Genomic DNA, 24,495 nt, shown 5'->3' with positions numbered 1-24,495 from the left:
TGAAGTCCCCCCCTCATTCTTCTAAACTCCACGGAGTGCAGTCCAAGAGCAGTCAAACGTTCCTCATATGTTAACCCTCTCATTCCTGGAATCATTCTAGTGAATCTTCTCTGAACCCTCTCCAACGTCAGCACATCTTTTCGTAAAAAAGGGGCCCAAAACTGCGCACAGTACTCCAAGTGAGGTCTCACCAGCGCCTGATAGAGCCTGAACATCACATCCCTGCTGCTCTACTCTATTCCTCTAGAAATGAATGCCAACATTTCATTTGCCTTCTTCACCACCGACTCAACCTGGAGGGTATCCTGCACGAGGACTCACAAGTCCCGTTGCATCTCAGAACTTTGAATTCTCTCCCCATTTAAATAATAGTCTGCCCGTTTATTTCTTCTGCCAAAGTGCATAACCATACACTTTCCAACATTGTTTTTCATTTGCCACTTCTTTGCCCATTCTCCCAATCTATCCAAGTCTCTCTTCAGACTCTGTTTCCTCAGCACTACAGGCCCCTCCACCTATCTTTGTATCATCAGCAAACTGAACCACAAAGCCATCTATTCCATAATCCAAATCGTTGATGTACAACGTAAAAAGAAGCAGCCCCAACATGGACCCCTATGGAACACCACTGGTTACCAGCAGACAACCAGAATAGGATCCCTTTATTCCCACTCTCTGTTTCCTGCCAACCAGCCAATGCTCTACCCACGTATGTAACTTCCCCGTAATTCCATGGGTGCTTATCTTGTTTAGCAGCCTCATGTGCGGCACCTTGTCAAAGGGCTTCTGAAAATCCAAATACACAACATCCATTGCATCTCCCTTGTCTAGCCTACTTGTAATTTCCTCAAAAAATTGCAATGGGTTTGTCAGGCAGGATTTTCCTTTAAGGAAGCCATGTTGAGTTCTGCCTGTCTTGTCATATGCCTCCAGGTACTCCGTAACCTCATCCTTGACACTCGACTCCAACAACTTTCCGACCACCGATGTCAAGCTAACAGGTCTATAATTTCCTTTTTGCTTCCTTGCCCCCTTCTTAAATAACGGAGTGACATTTGCAATCTTCCAGTCCTCCAGAGCCATGCCAGAATCTATTGACTTTTGAAAGATCATTGCTAATGCCTCTGCAATCTCCTCAGCTACTTTCTTCAGAACACGAGGGTGCATTCCATCTGTTCCGGGAGATTTATCTACCCTTAGACTATTTAGCTTCCTGAGTACTTCCTCTGTCGTAATTGTGACTGTGCACACTTCTCTTCCCTGACACCCTTGAGTGTCTGGTATACTGCTGATGTCTTCCTCAGTGAAGACTGATGCAAAATACTCGTTCAGTTCCTCTGCCATCTCCTTATCTCCCATTACAATTTCTCCAGCATCATTTTCTATCAGTCCTATATATACTCTCACCTGTCTTTTATTCTTTATATACTCGAAAAAGCTTTTAGTATCCTCTTTGATATTATTTGCTAGCTTCTTTTCATAGTTCATCTTTTCCCTCTTAATGACCTTCTTAGTTTCCTTTTGCAAGCTTCTTAAAAACTTCCCAATCCTCTGTCTTCCCACTACTTTTTGCTTCCTTGTATGCCCTCTCCTTTGCTTTAACTTTGACTTTGACTTCTCTTGTCATCCTTTTTCCATTAGAAAATTTCTTCTTTTTTGGAATATATCTGTTCTATACCTTCCTTACTTCTCGCATAAACTCCAGCCACCGCTGCTCTGCAGTCTTTCCCGCTAGTGTCCCTTTCCATTCAACTTTGGCCAGTTCCTCTCTCATGCCACTGTAATTTCCTTTATTCCACTGAAATACCGACAGATCAGATTTCGGCTTTTCTTTTTCAAATTTCACAGTGAACTCAATCATATTATGATCACTGCCTCCTAAGGGTTCCTTCACCTCACTCTCTCTAATCATCTCTGGTTCATTACACTATACCCAATTCAGTACAGCTGATCCCTTAGTGGGCTCAACAACAAGCTGTTCTAAGAAGCCATCTTGTAGACATTCTACAAATTCTCTCTCTTGAGATCCAGTGCCGACCTGATTTTCCCAATCCACTCGCATGTTAAAATCCCCCACAATTATCATAATACTGCCCTTCTGACAAGCCTTAAATGCAAAATCTATACAGAACTAAAGTGTACAATTGGAGATCTGATCTGTCAGTTCTTTAATCCTTCAAAATTATGCTTTTAAAATTTGTGAAAATGATCTCTTGATAATTTTATATGAAACTTAAGCTATTTGAGTTAGCAAGGCATCACTTATGATTTTCACACTGAGTCGTTCATCATTTGATTGGTGGTTTGCTTTGATGAAAGGTTAAAAATCAAATTAGTTTCCATTTTGGTCTTCCTGTTTCCATGACTACTGATGACTTGTGTGCTTCGGAAATAAAGGAAGGTCTTGCAGCTGAGGTAACAAAGATGTGCTTTGTGCCAGCTCTCATTTGCTCTCATTGGAAGGTGAACAAGCAAACAGGAAGTGCAGTAAATAATATCTGTTCAATATAGCCAATTTTCAGAAGTTCGTGTAATTGAAATACTTGGGGTAAAGAAACAAGGCAGTTAGAATTTAAACGAGGGCTTTGTTTAAATTGAAGTTGGAAGAGAGACTGATTGTACAGAATTTAAGATGGCAGTTCTGTGATGGCATGCCCATGCTAATCTTTGACATACATGTAATAAGTACTTCCTATGACCTTTCATCTAGCAATTGTCTGGACTATGGTATCACAATCGAACTCGCCACCCGGATGTCTTCGCAGCACAAAACCACCGTTCTCCAAAGTTTGCCACTCTGATTTGCTCCGCATGTGATAAATCTTTTGCCAGTATAACAGCTCTGAACAAACATATGAAGTCTGACCATTCAGGTAACTTTTCTTTTGCTGTTTGCTGAAGAGGCTCTAGACTTAATTCATAAACTAGAGGTATGGCATGGAATAAAACAATAGGAAAGAACGTTTGATCTTAGTTTAGTGATGACTTGGGAATAATGTCTCAGATAAACGGATCAGAACACACCAGATTAAGATGCAGCAAAATCATTCGTGAGTTGTATGTGGATTCCCCCCCACCTTATAAAAGTTAAGATGTCTTGCTGCAATTAAACAGGATCCTGGTGCATCCACACTTGTTTGTCTATGACCTCAAATATTAACTCTTTATCTTTTGAACATCCAGTATGCACTGTTTCCAGTACTTTTGGCTGTACTTCAGATTTCCAACTTCTCCAGTATTTTGACTTACACTTATTCTGGAATATTATGTACAGGTCTGGTCTCCCTATCCAGGGAATGATGTAATTGCAATAAAGATTCATAGGATGGTACTTTGTTGCACAAAGGATGATTAAACACAATGGACCTGGGTTCTTGAGTTCAGAAAAATGAGTGATGATCTCATCAACCAACAACCAAGCCTGACAGTGTAGATGTAAAAAGATGACTATTCAGGGAAGAAATGAGAAGAAATGCTTTCACTTAGCTAATGGTGAATCTTTGAAATGCAGCAAATAATCTTTAATTTTTCCCTTTCTAATATCCATAGACCCAGCCCCTCATTCCAGGTGAAGAAGCAATTCACCTGTACTTCCTGTATTCAGTTCTCACAATGGTGTCTTCCCTGTTTTGGAGAAACAAAATTTATGTTTTGTAACTATTTTGCCGGGTGCTTGTTGCTTTAATACTTTATTTTCCTCCTACTATAACCTCTCTTGGTCTTTTATATTGTTCCAGTAATGTGTACATGGCATCACGGTTTGCATCTCTGTATTGAACAGCTTTTGGGGCTCAACATCGAATTGAACAAGTTGTAAATTTCTGGTCTTTCCAGTTTGTATCAAAACTAGCTAGTTAATTGGAAAGATCATTAGATCTGTTTTAAGAGATAGTTTAAGACATTGGAGCAGAATTAAGGACATAAGACCCATTGAGTCTGCTCCACTATTCCATCATGGCTAATTTGTTATCCTTCTCAACCCCATCCTCCTGGCTTCTTCCCATAACCTTTGACACCCTGACTATCAAGAGCGCGTCAACCTCCGCTTTAAAGATTTCCAATGACTTGGCCTCCGCAGCTGTCTGTGGCTAAAGAAATTCCTCCTCATTTCTGTTCTAAATGGAGGTCCCTCTATTCTGAGTCTGCAACCTCTGTTCCTAGACTCCCCTGCTATAGGAAACATCCTCCCCTCACCATAGGAAACAAACTGAGAAATGCCTTATAAAGCCTCAGCGTCACATCCTTGCTTTTATATTCCAGTTCTCTTGAAATGAATGCTAATATTGCATTTGCCTTCTTTACCACTGACGCAGCCTGCAAGTTAACCATTTGGAAATTCTGTTTGAGTACTCCCAAGTCTTTTTGCACCTCTGAGGTTTGAATTTTCTCCCCTTCTAGAAAATAGTTTATGCCTTTATACCTACCAAAGTGCATGATCATACACTATAATCCATCTGCCACTTTTGTTCATTCTCCCAATGTGTCAAAATTCTTCTGCATACTCCATTTCCTCAACACTACGTGCCCTTCCGCCGATCTTCATATTATCCGCAGACTTAGCCGTAGAGCCATCAATTCTGTCAGCCAAATCATTGACATATAACATGAAGAGAAACGGTCCCAACACTGACCCTGTGGAACACCACTAGTCACTGGCAGCCAATCAGAAAAGGTCCCATTTATTTCCACTCCATCTCCTGCCAAAAATACCAGGATTCTTATCTTATTAAGCAGCCTCATCTGCGGCACCTTGTTAAAGGCCTTGTGAAAATCGAAGTAAGCAACATCCACTGACTACTTTGTCTGTTGTGCTTGTTACTTTCTCAAAGAATTCCAACAATTTGTAAGCAAGGCTTCCTTGAGGAAACATTGCTGACTTTGTCCTGTTTTATCATGTGCCTCCAAGTACCGGAAAACCTCATCCTGCATAATGGGCTCCCAACATCTTCTGAACCACTGAAGTCAGACTAACTGACCTATAATTTGCTTTCTTCTGTCTCTCTCCCTTCCTGAAGAGTGGAGTGACATTTGTAATTTTCCAGTCCTCCAGATCCATTCCAGAACCTAGAGATTCTTGAAGGATCATAACTGTGCTGTAGTTTCTATGGTTCTAATGCCTCCACAATCTCTTCAGCCACCTCCTTCAGAGCACTGGGATGTACACCATCTGGTTGAGGTGACTTATCTACCTTCAAATCTTTCAGCTTCCCAAGCACCTTCTCTTGAGTAATAGCAACTACTCTCACTTCTTCCCCTGGCACTCTTGAATTTCTGGCATACTGCTAGTGTACTTACACAGTGAAAACTGATGCAAAATACATATTAAGTTCGTCTGCCATTCCTTTGTCCCCCATTAGATTATGAGAACACTCAATCCTCTTTTATTGTCATTTAGGAATGCATACATGCATTAAGAAATGATACAATGTTTCTCCGGAGTGATATCGCTGAAAACAGGACAGACCAAGGACTAACACTGACAGAACCACATAATTTAACATACAGTTACAGCAGTGCAAAACAATTCCATAATTTGATGAAGAGCAGACCATGGACACAGTATATAAAAAAAAAAAAAAAAAAGTTTCAAAGTCCCGAGTCGATCAACTCCTGAGTCCCTGATAGCAGGCGGCAAAAGGGAGAAACTCCCTGCCCTAAACCTCCAGGCACCGTCAACTTGCCGATACCTTGGAAGCAGCCGACACTGAGTCCATCTGTCCGAAAACTCCGAGCTTCCGACCAGCCTCTCCGATAATAGCCTCCCGAGCGCCTTCGACCTCTCCCCGGCCGCTGAAACACGCAAAGCCGAGGATTTCGGGGCCTTCAGCTCCAGAGATTCCGGTTACCACACAGTAGCAGCGAAGCGGGCATTTCAGAAGTTTTCCAGATGTTGCTCCGTGCTCTCACGTCTGTCTCCATCAAAGCAGAATTGTGCATGGTCCCCTACTTGACAGATTACAGATGTCATCACTGAAATGGCTGCGCGTGCTGTCGTCGCGCTGCCATCTTCTCCCCCCTCCCTACCTGGATGAGGAAGTGGAGGGATAGGTTAGTAAGTTTGCTGATGACACAACGGTTGGAGATGTTGTGGATAGTGTGGAGGGCTGTTAGAAGTTACTGCGGAACATTGAAAGGATGCAAAACTGGGCTGAGAAGTGGCAGGTGGAAACATAGAAACATAGAAAATAGGTGCAGGAGTAGGCCATTCGGCCCTTCGAGCCTGCACCGCCATTCAGTATGATCATGGCTGATCATCCAACTCAGAACCCTGTACCTGCCTTCTCTCCATACCTCCTGATCCCTTTAGCCACAAGGGCCATATCTAACTCCCTCTTAAATATAGCCAGTGAACTGGCCTCAACTGTTTCCTGTGGCAGAGAATTCCACAGATTCACCACTCTCTGTGTGAAGAATTTTTTCCTCATCTTGGTCCTAAAAGGCTTCCCCTTTATCCTCAAACTGTGACCCCTCGTTCTGGACTTCCCCAACATCGGGAACAATCTTCCTGCATCTAGCCTGTCCAATCCCTTCAGAATTTTATAGTTTTCAATAAGATCCCCCCCTCAATCTTCTAAATTCCAGCCAGTATAAGCCTAGTTGATCCAGTCTTTGATCATATGAAAGTCCTGCCATCCCAGGAATCAATCTAGTGAACCTCCTTTGTACTCCCTCTATGGCAAGGATGTCTTTCCTCAGATTAGGGGACCAAAACTGCACACAATACTCCAGGTGTGGTCTCACCAAGGCCTTGTACAACTGCAGTAGTACCTCCCTGCTCCTGTACTCGAATCCTCTTGCTATAAATGCCAGCATACCATTCGCCTTTTTCACCGCCTGCTGTACCTGCATGCCCACTTTCAATGACTAGTGTATAATGACACCCAGGTCTCGTTGCACCTCCCCTTTTCCTAATCGGCTATCATTCAGATAATCTGTTTTCCTGTTCTTGCCACCAAAGTGGATAACTTCACATTTATCCACATTAAATTGCATCTGCCATGAATTTGCCCACTCACCTAACCTATCCAAGTCACCCTGCATCGTCTTAGCATCCTCCTCACAGCTAACACTGCCGCCCAGCTTCGCGTCATCCGCTAACTGAGAGATGCTGCATTTAATTCCCTCGTCTAAGTTCAACCCAGATAAGTGTAAAGTGGTTCATTCTGTTAGGTCAAATAGGCAGAATATAGTATTAAGGGTAAGACTGTTGGCAGTGTGGAGGATCAGGAGAATCTTGGGGTCCAAGTCCACAGGACACTCAAAGCAGCTGCACAGGTTGATGCTATGGTTAAGAACGCGTGTGGTGTATTGGCCTTCATCAATCATGGAATTGAATTTAGGAGCCGAGAGGTAATGTTGCAGCTATATAGGACCCTGGTCAGACCACACTTGGAGTACTGTGCTCATTTCTGGTTGGCTCATTACAGGAATGATGTGGAAGCCAAAGAAAGGGTACAGAGGAGATCTACAAGGATGTTTCCTGGATTGGAGAGCATGCCTTATGAGAATAGGTTGAGTGAACTCGGCCTTTTCTCCTTGGAGCGATGGAGGATGAGAGGTGACCTGATAGAGGTGTGTAAGACAATGAGAGGCATTGATCGTGTGGATAGTCAGAGGCTTTTTCTCATGGCTGAAATGGTTGCCACAGGAGGACACAGGTTTAAGGTGCTGGGGAGTAGGTACAGAGGAGATGTCAGGGGTGAGTTTTTTACTCTGGGAGCGGTGAGTGCGTGGAATGGGTTGCCGGTGATGGTGGTGGAGGCGGATACGATAGGGTCTTTTGAGAGACTTTTAGATAGGTACACGGAGCTTCGTAAAATAGAGGTCTATAGGTAAGCCTAGTAATTTCTCAGGTAGGACGTGTTCGGCACAACTCTGTGGGCCGAAGGGCCTGTATTGTGCTGTATGTTTCTATGTTACTACCTCTTGAGTGTCATTTTCCAGAAGTCTGATATCTGCTCTGTCTTTTACTTTGAAAAAACATTTGGTATCCTTTTTGGTATTGTTGGCTAGTTTTCATACTTTCTCTTAATAGCTTTTTTTGTTGCCTTCTATTGGTTTTTAAATGATTCACAATCTTCTAACTTCTCACTATTATTTGCTATATTATATGTCCTCACTTGCTTTTATGCTATCTTTAATTTCCCTTATCAGCCACAATTGCATCATCCTCCCTTTAGAATACATCTTAATCTTTGGGATGTATCTATTTTGCGCCTTCAGAATTGCCCTCAGAAACTCCAGCCAATGCTGTTCTGTCATCCCTGCTAGTGTCCTCTTCCAGTCACCTTTGGCCTGCTCCTTTCTCATGTCTTTGTAATTCCATTTACTATCCATCTGACTTTAGCTTCCCTCTCTCTTGAACTGCAGGGTGAATTCTATCCTATGATTACCACTAACTCCTAAAGGTTCCTTTACCTTAAGCTTCTTAATCAAATTTTGTTTATTACAGAACAACCAATCCAGAATTGTCAGTTTCCCATGTAAGTTGAACCAAAGATGCTCTAAAAATGCATTTTGTAAGCATTCTACAGATCCACTCTCTTGGGATCCAGCACCAACCTGATTTTCCAACTTTTGCTGCATATTGAAATCCCCCATGACTATCAGAATATTACCCTTTTAACATGCCTTTTCTATCTTTATACTTTATACTTATACTTTATTGTCACCAAACAATTGATACTAGAATGTTCAATCATCGCAGCAATATTTGATTCTGCGTTTCTGACTCCCTGGATTACAAATATTAAATATTAAAAATATTAACAATTTAAATTATAAATCCTAAATAGAAAATAGAAAAATGGAAAGTAAGGTAGTGCAAAAAATACCGAGAGGCAGTTCCAGATATTTGGAGGGTACGGCCCAGATCCGGGTCAGGATCCATTTAGCAGTCATATCACAGCTGGAAAGAAGCTGTTCCCAAATCTGGCTGTACGAGTCTTCAAGCTCCTGAGCCTTTTCCCAGAGGGAAGAGGGACGAAAGGTGTGTTGGCTGGGTGGGTCGTGTCCTTGATTATCCTGGCAGCACTGCTCCGACAGCGTGCGGTGTAAAGTGAGTCCGAGGACGGAAGATTGGTTTGTGTGATGTGCTGCGCCGTATTCACGATCTTCTGCAGCTTCTTTTGGTCTTGGTCAGGACAACTTCCATACCAGGTTGTGATGCACCCTAGAAGAATGCTTTCTATGGTGCATCTATAAAAATTAGTGAGGGTTTTAGGGTTTAGGTTTTAGGTTCTTCTGTTATAGTTTGCATCCCACATCCTGTCTACCTGTATATAACTCCCGTTGGGGTCTATTTGCCCTTAGTTTCTTAACTCTTCTCACAAGGATTCTACATCTTCTGATCCTGTCACCTCTTTTCAAGGATTTGATTTCATTTTTACCAATAGAGCCACCTGCCTACCTGCTCGTCCTTTCCATACAATGTGTATCCTTGGATATTAAGCTCCCAACTATGATCTTTCAGCCTCAACCCTCACTGATGCCCCCATGTTACTGTCCAGTCTCTTGCTGCACTATTTTGCATACTGCATTCAGTCAAATATAAGACCTTCAGCCCTCTATTTATCGCCCTTTTCAATTTTGCCCCAATGTTACATCCCACTGAATAAAATTTTATCTTATTTTCTGTTTGTCTTTCCTCACAATTTTGCATCACTGCATCTACTTGTATACCAACTCCCCCATCTTCAGCCCTAGCACTCTGGTTCCCAATCTCCTAGCAAATTAGGTTAAACCCTCCCCGACAGTTCCAGCAAATCTGAGATATTACTAATATCTTTTGTTGTAGTTTGCAGTAGCTGTAGTGTTTTATATTTCATTGATTTTATCTTTTTTTTTCATCCTTTTGTATTTGCATCCTCCAGACATATGGTATCAGCTGTGATTAATATGTCAGCTAGCAGCTCCATGACCACTTAGTTTAAACAGTCTCTCGTGGTCTCTACCCATTACAGAAATTCCCCTTTGTTTTCACTCTGCGTTATTCTCTACCACTTGACATATGTTTGATTTCTCACTTTTCCTAGTTCTGATGTAAGATCTCAGGTCTCAGACGAAATGTTAACCCTGTTTCTTTCTCCACAGATGCAGTATAACTTCCTGACTATTTCCTGCATTCTTCATACTGTACTCTTTCTCATTGAGAAGTGGTGCATAGTGGGTCATAATTTCCATTTGCTAGCCCATATTTGCATCATTAAATTGGGTTTAATGCAGAATTCATCAAAGTTGACTATTATCAGTTCTAATGCTATTCTTCTTTTCTGTTATTGTAATATTACACATTAATTTCTCAGATATTAAGATGTTGGAGTGTGAAGAATGCAAAGAGACCTTTGCTTCACAAGCATTATTGCATGTACATACAAAGTCCAAGCATTCAGGTATGTAAATCTGCACCTGGAAAGAGTCAGTCCATCTGGATGATCCTAACCCTAATCCAGCAAAATGTTCGATACGTGATTGACTTAAACTATCTGTACTTCTGATCATGCCTCTTAGGGTAAAACAACTTTGAAATTTCTGGCTAAATTTTAATACAAGTTATCAGAAAATAAGCTCTTGCCAACAGACAAAATAATGTTTTTTCTAATATATCATTGAACATCCATGTAATCTTACTCAGTTTTTTTAATCATTCTATCATTCCCACCACACAAGTATCACAGTGATTATTTCCAAATAGTGCCTACTTGCTATTTAAGTAACAAGCAACATTTAGTCTAAGTTATATGCAGTCATCTCTAACAAGAAGGAATATAATCTTTTGTGTCCTTTAATCAGCATATTGTGTCAGTGCTGTTCAGAAGATCTACCACATAAATACTCTTGCCTTTAAATCTCGCACCTGCCACTTATTTCTTTCCCTTCAGACAGACTCACCCAGTCGACCTCTGCTAGATCCTGTCTTAATTACCCCCAAAATTAGCCCTGCTCCAATTAAGGATCCTAACTTGTGGACCTGACTTCTTTAAACTAATAGAATTATGGTGACTAAAGCCAGAATGCTCCCTGACTGCCACCTCAGTTACTTGCCCTGCCTTGTACTCTAAGTGGAGGTCCAGTACTGCAGCCTCTGCATATTGATTCAGAAAACTTTTCTCGATGCATTTCACAAATTCCACTCCTTCCAGGTCCTAAGTGCTCCCATGGCGCATTAATGCTTGGGTTGTATTAGTAAGAGTAAAATCTCCAACTCTCATTATTCTTATATTATAAGCAGTTTCCCTGTGCAACTGCTCCTCAAGTTCCTGCTGACAACTGGGAAGGTGGAATGGGGTGGGAAAAGGGGTGACTGATAAGTGCGTGGCCGAAAGTAGAAGGAGTCAATTTTAGAAAACCTAGCACATTTATTTTTCAACATGGATCTCTCCTACATTTACACACTTAGTCCAGCTATCGTGGAGCATAAGGATCTCGGACCTCCAGAAAGTATCCACAGCAGGGGTGATTGATAAGTTCGTGGCCTAAGGTAGAAGGAGATGAGTTATTAACTTCAAACTTTCTGCATAATCACTCAAAGCATTTTGAACTGCATGTGCATGTAACGAGAGCCATAAAACTCATCTCCTTACAGCAACATTCAAACATTTGGACACCACCCTGGACAATCTCTTCACCACAGTGGTTGCATTTAATATCACCTAGGAAGTGTGCATCAGCTTGCCGTGTGCTTCTTGACATCAGTAACCAAGAAAGACCAGGGCAGCAGAATCACTGTACTGTTGACATTTCCACTGTCTCACTTAGTATTATACTGCAACAGCTGCTTTGTCTTTACATCCAAGTGCTGCAACTGCATATCAGCCATTTTGATTCACCTCTCTGTGTAGGTGTTTTGATGAACTGTCCCTTACCACGTCTGCAACATATATTTACATGACTGGAAGATTATCATAATTGAGCAAGATAAGCAAATACGGACTAGGCTATTATTGTCTTTGAAGATACCATCTAAACGTACAGTGCAAAAGGTGTTAGATGAGGGGTGTGTGGGGAGCGGGGGGCGGTAACCCATCTGCCTTAAAATTGACATACTTGGAGGTGCAATATTGATTATTCCCAATTCCTTGAAATTTTGAAATACAGATACAATTATGCCAGATAATAATTATAGGCACCCAGTGCGTGATAGAAACTCTACTCCATTTGAGGTTTTTCTAAAGGAGGCTGAAATTTCTGGGCAGATATTAAAAAGTGTCTCTAAGCGGGGCTTTAAAGCAAACTTTTTCATTGGGATGTGGTCATGATCTATGAAGATCTAACACCAATGCTGTATGACTACCATGAATGCCATTGCAGAAAGTTGGCATTAGCAAGGACTCTGCTTTATGTTGAATCAGAAGAAAAATCTGTAAGACCCTCAAATTAGTCTGAGGACAACGGATGGAATTCAAGAAGGAAATAAAGAGATTTAGGATAAACGCATTCCCAGAAAGTCAAAAGGAGAGACTGCAAAATTTTGACCTCATGGGATGGGGTGATGAATATAGGATGTCCTTATTCAAAAAATCCAGAAGCTTATGTTAGTTTTATACAATGGAAAATGTAGGGATAAATTAGAAGGGAAATTAAAAATGCAAAGTGAGGACTTCAGCAACTTTGAAAGGGGAGGAATCACTTGGACTGGATGAAGTATATCCCAGGCTATTAAAAGAAGGAAGGAAAGTGCAGAGGTTCTGACAATCATTTTTCAATCCTTCTTGCTTATAGGATTTTTTTTGTTTAAGAAGAGAAGAAAGGATAAAAAGTAAATGAAAGATCACTAGACTAACACTTAGAATGCACAGGTTGTATTATGGGCAAATTATTTCTGGGCCAGGTGTCATTGAGCTCCCACATCATGAAGACCATGGAGAGACTTGTTCTGGAGCTGCTCCGGCCTATGGTCAGGCCACACTTAGATCCCCTCCAGTTCGCCTACCAGCCCCGACTAGGAGTTGAGAATGCCATCATCTACCTGCTGAACCGTGTCTACGCCCACCTGGACAAGCCAGCGAGCACTGTCAGGGTCATGTTTTTTGACTTCTCCAGTGCGTTCAACACCATCCGCCCTGCTCTGCTGGGGGAGAAGCTGACAGCGATGCAGGTGGATGCTTCCCTGGTGTCATGGATTCTTGATTACCTGACTGGCAGACCACAGTACGTGTGCTTGCAACACTGTGTGTCCAACAGAGTGATCAGCAGCACTGGGGCTCCACAGAGAACTGTCTTGTCTCCCTTTCTCTTCACATTTACACCTCGGACTTCAACTACTGCACAGAGTCTTGTCATCTTCAGAAGTTTTCTGATGACTCTGCCATAGTTGGATGCATCAGCAAGGGAGGTGAGGCTGAGTACAGGGCTATGGTAGGAAACTTTGTCACATGGTGTGAGCAGAATTATCTGCAGCTTAATGTGAAAAAGACTAAGGAGCTGGTGGTAGACCTGAGGAGAGCTAAGGTACCGGTGACCCCTGTTTCCATCCGGGGGTCAGTGTGGACATGGAGGATTACAAATACCTGGGGATACAAATTGACAATAAACTGGACTGGTCAAAGAACACTGACGCTGTCTACAAGAAGGGTCAGAGCCGTCTTTATTTCCTGAGGAGACTGAGGTCCTTTAACATCTGCCGGACGATGCTGAGGATGTTCTGCGAGTCTATGGTGGCCAGTGCTATTGTGTTTGCTGTTGTGTGCTGGGGCAGCAGAATGAGGGTGGCAGACACCAACAGAATCAACAAACTCATTCGTAAGGCCAGTGATGTTGTGGGGATGGAACTGGACTCTCTGACGGTGGTGTCTGAAAAGAGGATGCTGTCTAAGTTGCATGCCACCTTGGACAATGTCTCCCATCCACTACATAATGTACTGGATGGGCACAGGAGTACATTCAGTCAGAGACTCATTCCACCGAGATGTGACACAGAGCATCATAGGAAGTCATTCCTGCCTGTGGCCATCAAACTTTACAACTCCTCCCTTGGGGGGGGTCAGACACCCTGAGCCAATAGGCTGGTCCTGGACTTATTTCCTAGCACAATTTACATATTGCTATTTAACTATTTATGGTTTTATTACTATTTATTATTTATGGTGCAACTGTAATGAAAACCATTTTCCCCCGGGATCAATAAAGTATGACTTTGACTATTAAGCCATCATTTAAAAATACACCAATTAATCAAGACCAATCGTCATTGGTTTCTTAAGGGAAGGTCATGCCTGGCTAACTGGATTAATTTTTCTAGGAAGTTAATAAGGAGAGATACATGGCAGACTGGTCAAAAAATAACTGCCCATGAGGTAAAAAGCAAATTTAATCTAAAATTGTCCTAATGGCAGAAGATAATAATTGACCAGGTTAACCAGAAGGGTATTATAAGCTGTGTCAACAGATCTCCGATCTGAGCTCTTGCATTTTGGAGTCCATGTTTGTATTTCGTAATTGGGCATTGCCCTTGGGAAATCAGCACTGTTAGCATTCTGTTCCCCAACATTCCTCCTCTGCTATTCACCCCAAATTTGAATCTAGTTGATCCTTCTGTGTTCTTAAAGTTTGTGGATTAATCTACAGGAAGAATTGAGTAGTAATAGAGGGAATTCAGAAGAGATTCACCATGATGTTGTCTGGAATGGGTGTTTATAGATATAAGGAGAGATAGGATAGACTGGGTTCATTCTCACTGAGGTGGCCTTATTAAGATTTGTAAAATTATGAGAGGCATAAATAAGATCGATAGCATCATTTTCCCAGGCCAAGGAAATCTAGAACTAGGGGGCACAGGCTTAAGGTGAGAGGGGAGAAATTTATAGGAGATCTGAGGGGTAAGCTTTTCACACAAGATGCTGTTTATGTGGTACCAACTGTGAGAGGAAATGATAGAGGCACATATAAATAGGTTTTAAATGCATCTGGGTACATTGTACAGTAGTTGTGTCTTATAGGCCTAATGCAGGCAAAGTGAATTGGCATTCACAATCAGAATGGGTGTGGTCTGAAACGGTCCGTTTCTGATGTCTAAGTTTCTGCAATTCTATGAAGGTTTATATTCCAAACCTATAAAATCCAGTTGTTCGTGAGTTGTTGCTGCTACGTACAATTTCTGGGGAATACTAATCACTTTATTTTTCCTTGTTTTCTCTCAATTTTGATTTTTTAAAGCTAAAATGCTACCACATTACACCTATTGATTACATGATAAATAAAGTGGAACCAGAAATGAAAAATTGAAAAAGTGGGAGTAAGCTATTTGGCCCTTTGCTAGCTCCATTGTTCAAAATCTTTACCTCATCACCATCGGATCTTACTTGGTTTTCTCAAAAAGTTTAAAAAAATGTTGATTGGTGTTTTGAAAGTCTTGAGCAACTGAGCCTCCACACCACTGAGGTAGATAATTTCAAACATTCATTACATCCTCAATGAAGAAATTCTTTTCTCATTTCAACCGTCAGTGATTGACACCTTATTTTTGAGACCCCGTGCTTCTCGGCACTTCTATCAAGGGAAGGTTCATTCCTGTGTCTAGCAGACAAGATCACATGGGAATCACTTCTCACTCTGCTAGATTTGAGAAAGTATAGGTTAGTCTATTTAACCTTTCATGCAGTAATCCTGAAGTACTAGGAGTCAGTCTGATGAGCTCCAAGTAAAAGATCCTTTAAAGAAACTGCTAAAACTGCTTTCCAGTTGCATGAACACAGTGGACCAAATTGTCTCCTCCTGTGCAGTAAGCCTCAATTTGCAATTGAGTCTTTCAGTCTTATTAAAAAAAATCATGGAGTAGAAAAATCACTGGTGTGAATAACTGTCAAACACTGAAAATTTTAATGTTTATTTGATCGGTTTGTAGTTTCTGTTACATCTTTGTGCTGCCATCAAGTTGTTAACCAAGAGGGTAAGAAATGTTAGAGCAAGTCTTTGGCGCTGAATATTTCAATATACTAAATATTGTGGCATAAATTCTTTGGTAAAAGGAATATGACAGAATACTCTATTTCTTAAAATTTACAAAATGGTTAAACAAATAGAAAATGTTGGTAATGCCCAGGTCAGACCAGAAAACTGATGAACCTGAAATAATTGGTTTTATTTCTCACCCTTGAATATCTATAGTGCAATGCTAGTTTAATGCCGTTAGAATGATGTAAGTGCAATTATTTAAATAAAAATAATGTGATATTGTGTGTTAAATTTTTCTATTGGGCTTTTCTGTAAAATAGAGCATTTAATTTGTTTCCATTGTTTTTATTCAACTCATCAGACTTGTGGATTTTTTTTATTAGGGATTCACCCATTTAAATGTTCGTACTGCCCGTCAACATTCAGATTTCCTGGAGCACTGCAGCATCATTTGAGCACAGAACATTCAACTCAGCAAAACAGCACTATTCTGTTGGGGGATTGTGCCCAACTGCTCAGTTCTCAGCTTGACTTGGACGAATATCAAAGGAACAAGCATGCCAAAATACTGGTTGCTAATGTTCAGGAGGCAACTCAAATGGTAAATATTCACGAAAACTAAGTTCTTGCTGTTGACTGGTTTTTGTTCTTGACTGTTGAGTGTGCACCTTGTCCTTGGCTTTCTGTCAACTATTTTCACTACAAATAGTTATCAGGAGATTTATCATTTTGCTTTTTTGTGAGCTTGCTGTGATCAAATTGACTGCTAACTTCCCTACATTACAGCTGTAATTACGTTCAGAAATAACACCATAAGACAGGAGCAGAATTAGGCCATTCAGCTCGTTGAGTCTGCTCCGCCATTCTATCATGGCTGATCCCAGATCCCACTCACACCTTACACCTGCCTTCTCGCCATATCCTTTGATGCCCGACCGATCAGGAAACTATCAATTTCTGCCTTAAATATACACATGGACTTGGCCTCCTCCATAGCTCTGTTCTAAAGGGTTGCCCCTCAATTTTTGGGGCTGTGCCAATAGTCCTGGATACCCTTACTGTAGGAAACATCCACTCCATATCCACCCTATCTAGTCCTTTCAATATTCGGTAGGTTTCAATGAGATCTCGCGCATTCCCCTAAACTCCAGTGAGTACAGACCCAGAACTGCCAAGTGCTTCTGATATGTTAACCCCTTCATTCCTGGAATCATGCTTGTGAACCTCCTCTGGACTCTCTCAACACAACCTTTCTGAGATATGGGGCCCAAAACTGTTGACAGTATTCCAAGTGCGACCTGACTAGTGTCTTCTAAAGGCTCAACATATCTCCTTGCTTTTCTATTCTATTCCTCTTGAAATAAATGCCAACATTGCATTTGCCTTCTTTACCACAAACTGAGCCTGTAAATTAACCTTCTGGGAACCTTACCCAAGGACTCCTAAATTCCTCTAGACCTCTGATGTTTCAACCTTCTCCCCAGTTAGATAATAGCCTGCACTTTTGTTCCTTTTACTGAAATGCATTATCATATATTTCCCAACACTGATTTCCACCTGCCACTTTTTTGCCCATTCTTCTAACATGGCTTTTCAACATAATTATATAAGGGCTAAGAGTGTTGTAAGAGCAAGCCTGAAGGCTTTGTGTGTCAATGCAAGGAGCATTCGTAACAAGGTGGATGAATTAAAAGTGCAGATTGTTATTAATGAATATGATATAGTTGGGATCACAGAGACATGGCTCCAGGGTGATCAAGGATGGGAGCTCAACATTCAGGGATATTCAATATTCAGGAGGGATAGACATGAAAGAAAAGGAGGTGGGGTGGCATTGCTGGTTAGAGAGTAGATTAACGCAATAGAAAGGAAGGACATTAGCCGGGAGGATGTGGAATTGATATGGGTAGAGCTGCATAACACTGAGGGGCAGAAAACGCTGGTGGGAGTTGTGTACAGGCCACCTAACAGTAGTAGTGAGGTTGGGGATGGCATTAAATAGGAAATTAGAAATGCGTGCAATAAAGGAACAGCAGTTACAGTGGGTGACTTCAATCTACATATAGATTGGGTGAACCAAATTGGTAAGGGTGCTGAGGAAGAGGATTTCTTGGAATGTATGTGAGATGGTTTTCTGAACCAACATGTCGAGGAACCAACTAGAGAGCAGGCCATTCTAGACTGGGTATTGAGCAATGAGGAAGGGTTAATTTGCAATCTTGACGTGCAAGGCCCCTTGGGTAAGAGTGACCATAATATGGTGAAATTCTTCATTAAGATGGAGAGTGACATAGTTAATTCAGAAACAAAGGTTCTGGACTTAAAGAAGGGTAACTTTGAAGGTATGAATTAGCTAAGATAGACTGGCAAATGATACTTAAAGGGTTGACGGTGGATATGCAATGGCAAGCATTTAAAGGTCACATGGATGAACTACAACAATTGTTCATCCCAGTTTGGCAAAAGAATAAACCAGGGAAGGTAGTGCACTCATGGCTGACAAGGGAAATGAGGGATAGTAGCAATTCCAAAGAAGAAACATACAAATTAGCCAGAAAAACCGGCACACCTGAGCACTGGGAGAAATTCAGAGTCCAGCAGAGGAGGACAAAAGGCTTAGTTAGGAAAAGGAAAAAAGATTATGAGAGAAAACTGGCAGGGAACATAAAAACTGACTGCAAAAGCTTTTATAGATATGTGAAAAGAAAAAGATTGGTTAAGACAAATGTAGGTCCCTTACAGTCAGAAACAGGTGAATTGATCATGGGGAACAAGGACATGGCAGACTAATTGAATAACTACTTGGTTCTGTCTTCACTAAGGAGGACATAAATAATCTTCCGGAAATAGTAGGGGACCGAGGGTCAAGCGAGATGGAGGAACTGAGGGAAATACATGTTAGTAGGGAAGTGGTGTCAGGTAAATTGTAGGGATTAAAGGCAGATGAATCCCCAGGGCCAGATGGTCTGCATCCCAGAGTGCTTAAGGACGTAGCCCAAGAAATAGTGGATCCATTAGTGATAATTTTTCAAAACTCTTTAGATTCTGGACTAGTTCCTGAGGATTGGAGGGTGGCTAATGTAACCTCGCTTTTTAAAAAAGGAGGGAGAGAGAAACCAGGGAATTATAGACTGGTTAGCCTAACACCAGTGGTGGGGAAAATGCTAGAATCAGTTATTAAAGATGTGATAACAGCACATTTGGAAAGTGGTGAAATCATCGGACAAAGTCAGCATGGACTTATGAAAGGAAAATCATGTCTGACGAATCTCATAGAATTTTTTGAGGATGTAACTAGTAGAGTGGATAGGGGAGAACCAGTGGATGTTGTCTATTTGGATTTTCAAAAGGCTTTTGACAAGGTCCCACACAGTAGATTAGTGTGCAAACTTAAAGACACGCTATTGGGGGCATGGTATTGATGTGGATAGAGAATTGGTTGGCAGACAGGAAGCAAAGAGTGGGAATAAACGGAACCTTTTCAGAAAAGCAGGCAGTGACTAGTGGGGTACCGCAAGGCTCAGTGCTGGGACCCCAGTTGTTTACAATATATAGTAATGACTTAGGTGAGGGAATTTGATGCAGCATCTCCAAGTTTGCGGATGACACGAAGCTGGGCGGCAGTGTTAGCTGTGAGGAGGATGCTAAGAGGATGCAGGGTGACTTGAATAGGTTAGGTGAGTGGGCAAATTCATGGCAGATGCAGTTTAATGTGGATAAATGTGAGGTTATCCACTTTGGTGGCAAAAACGGGAAAACAGATTATTATCTGAATGGTGGCTGATTAGGAAAAGGGGAGGTGCAATGAGACCTGGGTGTCATTGTACACCAGTCATTGAAAGTGGGCATGCAGGTACAGCAGGCGGTGAAAAAGACGAATGGTATGCTGGCATTCATAGCAAGGGGATTCGAGTACAGGAGCAGAGAAGTACTACTGCAGTTGTACAAGGCCTTGGTGAGACCACACCTGGAGTATTGTGTGCAGTTTTGGTCCCCTAATCTGAGGAAAGACATCCTTGCCATAGAGGGAGTACAAAGAAAGTTCACCAGATTGATTCCTGGGATGGCAGGACTTTCGTATGATGAAAGACTGGATCGACTAGGCTTATACTCGCTGGAATTTAGAAGATTGAGGGGGGATCTTATTGAAACGTATAAAATCCTAAAAGGAATGGACAGGCTAGGTGCAGGAAGATTGTTCCCAATGTTAGGGAAGTCCAGAATGAGGGGTCACAGTTTGAGGATAAAGGGGAAGCCTTTTAGGACCGAGGAAAAACTTCTTCACACAGAGAGTGGTGAATCTGTGGAATTCTGCCACAGGAAACGGTTGAGGCCAGTTCATTGGCTATATTTAAGAGGGAGTTAGATATGGCCCTTGTGGCTAAAGGGATCAGGGGATGTGGAGAAAAGGCAGGTGCAGGGTTCTGAGTTGGATGATCAGCCATGATCATACTGAATGGCGGTGCAGGCTCGAAGGGCCAAATGGCCTACTCTTGCACCTATTTTCTATGTTTCTAATGGGAAATACTAAACTTCTGAATTGCATCCTGAAGGAATGAACTCAGAAGGTAACATATAATAATATAAATTGAAATCTTATTTTATTATTTTTGCTTACTACCTATTGAGTGTCAGTAGTTCCTTTCGTACTTTATAATTTCCTGGCAATTTAAAATTGCTGGAGGAACTCAGTGGGTTGAGCAGCAGCTGTGGAAACCAAGAGATATCTGATATTTCGAGTGGAGATCCTGCATCGGGACTGAGAGTATCGAGGAAGGATAGCCTTTAGTTTGAAGACAGGTAGAGACTGGTAGATGAGGTGGAACTGGATGAGGAATGAGTGATGGGCATAAGGAAGATGGGGAGGGTTATTGGCGGGGCGCGAGCTTGGAAAATGTGAAGAGAGGGAGAGAGTAACATTGAATTTACCAGTTTCAGGTTATTTCCCACCAGTCAAGCTGTGTTCTCTCCTACCCTTCAGCTTTTCCCAACTCTTTCCCACTTTCTTGTTAGTGTATAGTAAATTATTACTATAAACTCTCATTTATCTAGTACTTACCTGGAATTTTTATGGCAAAGGTTTCAAAGGCCATTAAGAAATGTTACTTTTCAAAAACAATGGTAAACTGAGGAAAGATAGAAGGGGCATGAGAAGGCCTTGGCAACTAAGATTAAGAAAAATCCCAGGGCATTCTAATCCTATGTGATGAACATCAAGATGACTAGAGTTGAGAGTAGGATTGATCAGGGATAGAAGAGGAAACATGCTTGGAATTGGAGGTGGTAGGGGAGGCTCTTAATGAATACTTCAGTATTCACTGGTGAGCGGGGCCTTAATATTTGTGAGGACAGTGTAAAACAGGCTGATATGCAAGAACATATCAACGTTAAGAAAGAGAATGTGCTAGAACCTTTGAAAAACGTTAGGATAGACAAGTCCCTGGGCCGGACAGGATAAACAGCAGGTTACTATGGGAAGCAAGGGAAGAGATTCCTGCTCCTTTAGTGATGAACTTTGCATCATTACCGGCCACAGGAGTAGTACCGGATAATTGGAAGCTAGCAAACGTTATTCTTTTGTTAAAGAAAGGGTGTAGGAATAACCATGGGAATTAATGCCCAATGACTCTTACTTGAGTGCTGAGCAAACTATTGGAGAAGATTCTTAGAGAAAGGGTTTACCAGCATTTGGGGAAGCATAGTCTGATTAAGGATATTCAGCATGGCTTTGTGCCTAAGACTTTTGCACAGGACTGTTCATGGATCTTAATAAGGTGTTTGATAAGGTATTCCATAGTAGGCTCATTCAACAAGTTAGGAGGCATGGTAACCGGGGAAACTTGGCTGTGGATTCAGAATAGGCTTACCCATAAAAGGCAGAGGGTGATTGTAGATGGTGCATATTATACCTAGAAATCAGTGTTCCTGAGCGATCTGTTCTGGGACCTCTACTCTTTGTGATTTTTTAAAATAACTTTGATGAGGAAGTGGAAGGGTGGGTTATGAAGTTTGCAGAAGTCATGAAGGTTGGTGGAGTTGTGGATAGTATAGAAGATTGTTGTAGGTTATAACAGGACATTGACGGGTGCAGAGCTCGGCTGAGAAGTGGCAGATGGAGTTCAGTCTGGAAAAGTGTGAGGTGATACACTTGAAGGAAGAATACAGGGTTAATGGCAGGATTCTTAGCAATGGGCTCCAAGTTCATTGATCCCTCAAAATTGCCGCATGTTGACTTTACTTTATTGTCGCCAAACAATTGATACTAGAGCATCAGAGCGATATTTGATTCTGCGCTTTGCGCTCCCTGGATTACAAATTGATAGTAAGTATTAAAAATTTAAATTATAAATCATAAATAGAAAATAGAAAAGGGAAAGTAAGGTAGTGCAAAAAAAAACCCGAGAGGCAGGTCCGGATATTTGGAGGGTATGGCCCAGATCCAGGTGAGGATCCATTCAGCAGTCTTATCACAGTTGGAAAGAAGCTGTTCCCAAATCTGGCCGTACGAGTCTTCAAGCTCCTGAGCCTTCTCCCAGAGGGAAGAGGGATGAAAAGTGTGTTGGCTGGGTGGGTCGTGTCCTTGATTATCCTGACAGCACTGCTCTGACAGCGTGCGGTGTGATAAGGTTATTAAGGAGGCATATAATGCTTTGGCTTTCATTATTCGGGGGAATCCAGTTTGAGGTGTAAGGTAATATTGTAGCTCTATAAAACCCTAATTAGAACACCTAGAATATTATATTCAGTTCTGGTTACCTCATTATAGGATGGATTGGAAGCTTTAGGATGGTGCTGAGGAGATTTACCTGGATGCTGCCTGGAGAGCATATCTTATGAGGATAGGTTGAGCGAACTAGGGCTTCTCTCTTTGGAGCAAAGGAGGATGAAAGGTATTATGTTAAAGGTATATGAGTTGATAAGCTTAGATCAGGTGTATAGCCAGAGACATTTTTCCCCAGGGTGGAAATGGTTAATATGGTTAATTTTAAGGTGATTGGAATAAAATAATGGGGGGATGTCAGGGGTATTTTTTTTTTTTTTTTTTTTTTTACCACAGAGTGTTGGCTGTGTGCAATACTCCACCGGGGTGATGGTAGAGGCAGATACATTCGGGACATTTAAGAAACTCTTAGATAGGTACATGGATGATAGAAAGATGAATAGCTACGTAGGAGGAAAGGGTTAAATTGATCTTAGAGTAGGTTAAAAGGACAGAGCAATGTCATGGGCCAAAGGGCCTATATTGTGCTGTCGTGTTCTATATTGTATAAACAAATTATATTTCAAATGTTGTGTAAAATAAGCCTGAGACTCTGTTAGTTTATTTCCATCCATTCAGTAGGGCAGTGCAATTGTAGCAGCAAAATACTCTTTGAAGACTTGCCATTTCATGCGATGGTGAGTGCAGTAGCTTGATGTTTGCTGTGCTTTACATTAATGTTGTTTAGACATAAATGCAGAATTAGTGTTAAAGATTATTTCAAAGTGAAAGCAAATGACATACAGTTCAGTAATTCAAAGGTCTATGCATAGAACATGTGTGTGACATACAGTAATGTTTTGTTTTCAGCAATTCTCATGTAGCCCCCCACCCCCCAACCCAATTCCCCATGGATTGCTGTAGTCGAACGCATACTAGAGGCTATTTGGCCATACTCCACCAAATAAGTTCTTTTTGCGGATTCTATTTTCCCTTTGTGTTTCACACCTTGGTGTGCGGAACATTGCAAAATTTTTGTAGTGCTACCTACAACGGAGCACTGTCAGTGAGCTGGGGCTGCCGTTGCATACAGCATTCAGCATATTCAAGAGCATGCTCAAGGATTAAGTGCCAGAACATAAAGTAAAACACTTTATTTTTCCTTGTTAGAAGTCCAGTGGAATGGGTTTATGTTGGCATGGATAAGCAGGCAATAATCTCAGCAGCAACAGGAGGGCAGGATAACTCCCATTATCGTTGGCTATAATGGAGGCAGCATGAACAGCTTTACTCAGCTTAAGCTGGCAGATGCTTTCTTTTCAGTCATGAAGTGAAAATAAGTTCTCATATCTAGTACATGCTGTAAGTCACTATCTCATTCACAGCTGCAGAGTGTGGAGCCATGTATGAGATTTATTGCCTTAAGATGGTTGTTTTGCAAAGTCCATGTTGCTCCTTGAAAGAGTGCTTGTACATTTTATATAAAACCCATAAGTTCACCATCTGTGATGCCTGTCCATGTCCCAGATAAATTTATTATTATGTAGTGTGTACTGGATTCTTACATGACATTAGAATGGGGTGGGGGGAAGTTAGTAATTCCTCTCGCTAGGTCATTTACCCATTAATTCAATTGCATGACCTTTTTTATTCACACATTTGCCAGGAGAATTTGTTTTGCTCCATCAAAAGATTCCTATCATCAAGGGAAATTCTTGGGTTGTGTTTGTGTCAAGACATAACTTTCCCAATCTCTCCTTGCTACTGATAATTTTCTGATAAACCCTTGCTAAGTTCTTTCTAAGTCTTTACATCTTTTGCAGAATTGTCATTGAGAGGAGAATTGCGAAGACTGGCCATCCTCTGGATGAAGGTCTTCTTTCAAATTCTGATTTGCAGCACCC

General features: G+C 41.5%; 1 protein-coding gene across 6 annotated transcripts in view; it reads left to right on the top strand.

The window, feature by feature from the left end:
• zbtb40 (zinc finger and BTB domain containing 40) overlaps window positions 1-24,495 on the top strand; it is a 132,365-nt gene that overhangs the window by 82,670 nt on the left and 25,200 nt on the right. For 5 of the 6 annotated variants that reach the window (XR_011883393.1, XR_011883392.1, XM_072245433.1 and 2 more), the window contains exons 15-17: window positions 2,711-2,873; window positions 10,305-10,391; window positions 16,275-16,492. Coding sequence is in view for 4 of the 6 variants with exons in the window: in XM_072245433.1 (XP_072101534.1) it covers window positions 2,711-2,873; window positions 10,305-10,391; window positions 16,275-16,492 (468 nt within the window). In the remaining 2 variants the exon portion in view is untranslated. The remainder of the gene's footprint in view (window positions 1-2,710; window positions 2,874-10,304; window positions 10,392-16,274; window positions 16,493-24,495) is intronic. The other variant, XM_072245434.1, reaches the window with a different exon arrangement.

This window comes from Mobula birostris, chromosome 27 (assembly GCF_030028105.1).
Source record: "Mobula birostris isolate sMobBir1 chromosome 27, sMobBir1.hap1, whole genome shotgun sequence".
In the NCBI taxonomy this organism is placed as follows: Eukaryota; Metazoa; Chordata; class Chondrichthyes; order Myliobatiformes; family Myliobatidae; genus Mobula; species Mobula birostris.
The sequence above is the reverse complement of the archived record's forward strand: the minus strand, read 5'-3'. Positions and strand labels throughout refer to the sequence as shown.